General features: G+C 45.3%; 1 protein-coding gene across 1 annotated transcript; it reads right to left on the bottom strand.

The window, feature by feature from the left end:
- Positions 1-4512: 4512 nt before the first annotated feature.
- Positions 4513-4990, bottom strand: LOC132381781 (NADH dehydrogenase [ubiquinone] 1 alpha subcomplex subunit 5-like). Its single transcript, XM_059951346.1, has one exon. The coding sequence runs from the start codon at positions 4952-4954 to the stop codon at positions 4604-4606; it is 351 nt and encodes a 116-aa protein (XP_059807329.1). The 5' UTR covers positions 4955-4990; the 3' UTR covers positions 4513-4603.
- Between the last annotated feature and the right edge of the window lie 1484 nt (positions 4991-6474).

The following is a 6474-nucleotide window of genomic DNA, read 5'->3' as shown; positions in this document are numbered from 1 at the left end:
AGGGATTTGCGGGTCCCGGTGCAGGATTCCCTAAAGGTTAATTTGCAGAGGGCTAGAATATAAAAGCAAGGATTTGTTGAGGCTTTATAAAGTGCTGGCGAGACCTCACTTGGAGTATTGTGAGCAGTTTTGGGCCCCTTATCTTAGAAAGGATGTGCTGGCACTGGAGAGGGTTCAAAGGAGGTTCACAAAAATTATTCTGGGTTGAAAAGCTTGTCTTATGAGGAGTATTCGATGTCTCTGGGCCTCTGCTGACTGAAATCAGAAGAATGAGGGGTGACCTCATTGAAAACTAGCGGAAGTTGAAAGGTCGCGGTAGAGTGGATGTGGAGAGGATGTTTCTTATGGTGGGGAGTCAAAGACCAGAGGACACAATGTCAGAGTAAAGGGGTCCTTTTAGAATGGAGACGTGGGAATTTCTTGAGCCAGAGAGTGGTCAATCCATGGAATTCATTGCCACTGATGGCTGTGGAGACCAAGTCATGGGTGTATTAAGACCATAAGACATAGGAGCAGAATTAGGCCATCTGGCCCACCAAATCTGCTCCGCCATTCAATCATGTCTGATCCTTTATTCCCCCCTCCTCAGCCCCACTCCCCGACCTTCTCCCCGTAACCTTTGATGCCATGTCCAATCAAGAACCTATCAAGCTCTGCCTTAAATACACCCAATGACCTGGCCTCCACAGCTGCCTGTGGTAATCAATTCCACAAATTCACCACCCTCTGGCTAAAGAAATTTCTCTGCATCTCTGTTTTAAATGGATGCCACTCTATCCTGAGGCTGTGCCCTCTTGTCCCAGACTCCTCTACCATGGAAAACATCCTTTCCACTTCTACTCTATCTAGGCCTTTCAACATTCAAAAGGTTTCAATCAGATCCTTCCTCATCCTTCTAAATTCCAGCGAGTGCAGGTCTAGAGCCTTCAAACGTTCCTCATCTGATAACCCTTTCATTCCCGGAATCATCCTTGTGAACCTCCTCTGGACCCTCTCCAATGCCAGCACATCTTTTCTAAGATGAGGAGCCCAAAACTGTTCACAATACTCAAGGTGAGGCCTCACCACTGCCTCATAAAGCCTCAGCAACACATCCCTGCTCTTGTATTCTAGACCTCTTGAAATGAATGCCTTCCTCACCACCAACCCTATCTGCAAGTTAACCTGTAGGGTGTTCTGCACAAGGACTCCCAAGTCCCTTTGCATCTCAGATCTTTTGGATTTTCTCTCCTTTTAGAAAATAGTCTGCATATTTATTTCTACTGCCAAAGTGCATGACTATGCATTCTCCAACATTGTATTTCATTTGTAACTTTCTTGCCCAATCTCCTAATCTGTCTAATTCGTTCTGCAGCCTACCTATCTCCTCAACACTATCTGCCCCTTTACCAATCTTCATATCACCTGCAAACTTGGCAACAAAGCCATCTATTCCATCATCTATACACCATAAAATGAAGTGGTCCCAATATTAACCCCCATGGGTTCAGTGTTGGGACCACTTCCTGTAAAACCACGGACTCTTAACTTGGTAATTATGGAACCTTGCTGAAAGGTTTCTGAAAATCCAAATAAACAACATCTACTGCATCCCCTTTACCCAACCTACTTGTAATCTCCTCAAACAATTCCGGTTCATCAGGCAAGATTTTCCATTAAGGAAACCATGCTGACTTTGTCCTATTTTGTCCTGTGTCAGCAAGTACTCCTTAATGTCATCCTTAATAACTGACTCCAACATCTTGCCAACCACTGATGTTAATCTAACTGGTCTATAATTTCATTTCTGCTGCCTTTCTCCCTTAAAGAGTAGAGAGACATCTGCAATTTTCCAGTCCTCTGGCACCATGCCAGAGTCCAATGATCTTGAAAGATTATTACTAATGCCTCCACAATCTCTACCACTACCCCTTTCCCTTGTCAGCCACAGTTGCACTATTTTGCCAATTGAATATCTCTTTCTTTTTGGAATACATCTATCCTGCACCTTCCTAATTTTTTCCCAGAAACTGATCTTCCCGACCTACCTGCATGTTAAAGTCTCCCATGGCTATCATTCCATTGGCCTTTTGACATCCCTTTTCTATTTCCCATTGTAATTTGTGGTCCACATCACAGCTACTGTTGGAAAGCCTGTGTATAACTACCATCAACGTCCTCTTACCCTTGCAGTTTCTTAACTCAACCTACAAGGATTCAACATCTTCTGATCGATCCTATGTCACATCTTTCTACTGATTTGATGCCATTCTTTACCAGCAGAGCCACTCCACCCCCTCTGCCTACCTTCCTATCCCTTCGATACAACTTGTAAGCTTGGACATTCAGCTCTTAACTACAACTGTCCTTTAGCCAGGATTCAGTGTTGGCCACAACATCATACCTGGCAATCTGTAATATTGCGACAAGATCATCCACCTTATTTCTTAAACTCTGTGCATTGAGATATAAAACTTCGAGTTCTGTATTTGCTACCCTTTTTGATTCTGCATCCCTAATGCATTGATACTCGCCCTGCTGGCTGCAATTTTGTCCTATCATCTGCCTGCCCTTCCTGACAGTCAGACTGCACGCTGTCTTTGCTTCTTTCCCATCTGCCCTATCCTGAGTCCCTTCACTCCAATTCCCATCCCCCTGTCAAACTGGTTTAAACTCTCCCCAACAGCTCTAAAAAACTTGCCCATGAGCATACTGGACCTCCTCGGGTTCAGGTGCAGCCCATCCCTTTTGCCCTGCCCCCTGCACCAGCTTCTCGGCCACGCATTTATCTGCCAAATCATCCTGCTTCTACCCTCACAGGCATGTGACACGGGTAGCTATCCAGAAATCACTACCCTGGAGGTCCTGCTTCTTAGCTTTTTGCTTAGCTCTCTAAATTCTCTCTTCAGGACCTCTTTGCTTTTCTTTCTTGTGTCATTGGAACCAATATGTACCATCTGGCTGCTCTCCCTCCCCCTCCAAAATGATGTGGATGCGGTCCGAGATGTCCCTGACGCTGGCACCTGGGAGGGAACATACCAGCTGGGGGTCCCATTCACGTCCACATAATCTCCAGTCCGTTCCTCTAACTATTGAGTCCCCTACTGCTCTCCTCTTTCCCCTCTGCACCACGGACCCATGCTCAGTGCCAGTAACCTGGTCTTCATCGCGTTCCCCTGGGAGGTCACGCCCCCCCCCCCACAACAGTATTGAAAACGGTATACTTATTATTGAGAGGAATGGCCACAGGGCTGGTCTGTGCTAGCTGTCGATTCACGGTCCCATTCCTTCTCCTGACAGGCAGAGGTTGATAGATCCTTGGCAAAGCCAGGAGGTTGGGGGCTGAGAGGGGAAAATGGATCAGCCATGATGAAATGATGGAGCAGACTTGATGGGCCAAATGGCCTAATTCTGCTCCCTTCTCTTGTGGTCTTCTGGTTTTATGGAAGAGTGAGATTCTCTTGCTCCTCAACCAGTGAGTTGCTCCTCAACTCACTCATCTCGATACTGAACTCATTCCACAACCTCTAGAGCCACTTTCAAGAGCCCCACAATACATGTTCTCAGTGTTATTTATTATTGCTATTATTTGCATTTTTTAAATTTGTATTTGAAGTCTTCTTTTGCACACTGGCTGTTTGTCAGTCTTTGTGTGTAGTCTTCCACTGATTCTATTGTATTTCTCTGTTCTACTGCACATTAGGGTGCTGTGGTGGAGATATGTTTCTCTCAAAGGAGGTGTAAGGTGCTCCTTCCCTCCGCTAGCCTGCAGGTCACCCTTGGGCAAGGTGTAGCACCTGCTCAGCCCCCGATCAGGGTCATGTGAACCCATGGGAGCAGGTGGTGGACGGTCGTATGAGCAGCCAGTGTAGATCACAAGTCCTGGTGATGCGACTACTGACACCAGGCAGACAATCTCTGAGGAGTATTGATAATGGCTGGGGTCACCTGTCTTGTAAAGACACTACCCAGAAGAAGGCAATGGCAAACCACTTCTTTGGGAAAATTTGCCAGGGACAATCATTGTCGTGGAAAGACAATGATTGCCCATGTCATATGACACATAATGATGATGTCATACGACATGGCACATAATGATTATGTCATACAACATGGCCCGTAATGAATAGACGACCTGCCAGAAAATGTACCTCAGATTAGTATGCGATGAAATATATGTAATTTGAAAATAAATTTACTTTGACTTTGGATCATCCTGGTCTGTATCCTCTGAAAGATTACTGTACCTCCCTCAATTGCAGGACTCTGCAGAGAGTGGTGCAGACAGCCCAGCGCATCTGTAGATGTGAACTTCCCACTATTCAGGACATTTACAAAGACAGGTGTGAAAAAAGGGCCTGAAGGATCATTGGGGACCCGAGTCACCCCAACCACAAACTGTTCCAGCTGCTACCATCCGGGAAACGGTACCGCAGCATAAAAGCCAGGACCAACAGGCTCCGGGGACAGCTTCTTCCACCAGGCCATCAGACTGATTAATTCATGCTGATACAACTGTATTTCTTTTTTTTTCAGTGTTTGCAGGGAACCATTTTAATGACATTTATACAGCACAAAATTAACAAGTAGTATAGTTTACAGAACCAAAAAAAATATATAGAGTTTAAATTGGCCATTTCCATTGGTTGTGAGGGGCTTCTTCTATTAATGGCTCCCAAGGTTTCCACTTGGCCATTTTCTTTGCAAGAGAAAGTTCACTCTCAGCCTGTGAAATAATTTCTTCTATCTGGCCACAGTTGATTTTGTCTTCTATTTTTTGAATATTATTCTCTGTTTTGATCATGTTAAATCTTTCATTGATGATCTGCTCAGTGTATTTCCTATAAGCTGCTTCTGGAGGGATTGACTCAAGTACTGTGAGGACTCTTGTGTACAAAATTTTCAATTGCTCAAGAGCATTCTGGGCCACAGCAAGACCCACCAGTCCAGTGGTTTTCTTAAGGACTCCGGCCATTGCTGCAGCGGTGGATTGTATTTCTATGTTATACTGACTGTCCTGTTCTACAAACTGTTTATTACAAATTTCTGTAAATTGCATATTCCACATTTAGACAGAGACGTAAGGTAAAGAATTTAACTCATGTATGTGAAGGACGTAATAACTAAAGTCAATTCATGTGCAAATAGGGACCTTTATATTTCCTGGTTTCAGACTCCGTGTGGCTCAGTTTCGGTCAGTCATTCCTGTGATCATTCCTCGCCAGACTCCCTGGCTTAAGAAACAAGAGTTCAACCCTTCACATCTGCAAGCGAAAGGAATATCAAGGTGTTTCATTGTACCTGTTGCTCTTTGTACCTGTGCACACATCAATAGGCTTGTCTTGACTGGGCTGTAAGAGGAACAGCTCAGTGTGAATTATGACACAAAACAACAGGAAGGGAACGACAAGCAAAGGTATAATTAAACATAATTGAATATACTCCTTTCTTTTGAACATAGAAATGCCAGAGACTCAGTGGGAGGGAGGGAAGGACAGAGATGTTTGGATGAAGTTCCTGAAAGGTTCAAAGTTCAAAGTTCAAAACAAAGTTATTTCATCAAGACTGATCCATTTTCCCATCAGCTCCAATCTCCTGCCTTCTCCCCATGTCACTTCATGCCCTGACCAATCAAGAATCTATTAACCTCTGCCTTAAATATACCCAATGACTGAGCCTCCTGTGGCAACAAGTTCCACAAATTCACCTGGCGAAATGGGAGGAGCGAGGAAAGGTGGTGGCAACGGAGTTTGTAGACCCTGGCGACTTCCTCCAGTTCATCCACGAAGCAGTTTATTTCACTTCCCTCTTGTCTTTCTCTCCTTCTCAAGGTGGCTGGGGTTCACAGACCTCCCGGAAGCAGTGTTCCGGGGTGTGCCCACTGTCGCAGGCAGACAGGTGGGAGCTGAGTATCCGGTGGGGACCAGAGGTGAGTGATCTGCCCCAGTATGGACACGACAAGCCCCCTTCCCCTGAGGTGCTACCCCTCCCTGGACCCTTCAAGGTGGGACCAACAAGATACAAGATTCAAAGTAATTATCAAAGAATGTGTAAAATATATATTTTGAGGTTTGTCTGCTTACGGGCAGCCACGAAGCAGGAAACCCAAATAACCTGATTTCAAAAAGACCTGAGACCTCTGCGCTGGGAAAGAGAGAGAAAAACACACACAGACATCAAGCAAACCATAGAAGCAACCCTACAGCATCATGAACCAGACAGGGTCCCCAGGCCCAAGCCGCGGTCCTCAGTTCATCACACCAGCGGGCCAGAAACGCACAGCAGCCAGATCAGTTCGCAGCTTTGGCGCTACGGAGAGGACAATATGAGTGCAGTGCAACTAACAGGATCATTAGGACGGAAAGGATGGAATATGAAAGCAAGCTAGCAAAGAATATCAAGGTGGAAGCATTTTCAAGTATATAAAATATGAAGCAGTGGATATAGGGTGGCTAGAAAATGAGGCTGGGGAAATATTAATGGCGGACAAGGTAA

This window comes from Hypanus sabinus, chromosome 26 (genome assembly GCF_030144855.1).
Source record: "Hypanus sabinus isolate sHypSab1 chromosome 26, sHypSab1.hap1, whole genome shotgun sequence".
NCBI classification, from domain to species: domain Eukaryota; kingdom Metazoa; phylum Chordata; class Chondrichthyes; order Myliobatiformes; family Dasyatidae; genus Hypanus; species Hypanus sabinus.
The sequence above is the reverse complement of the archived record's forward strand: the minus strand, read 5'-3'. Positions and strand labels throughout refer to the sequence as shown.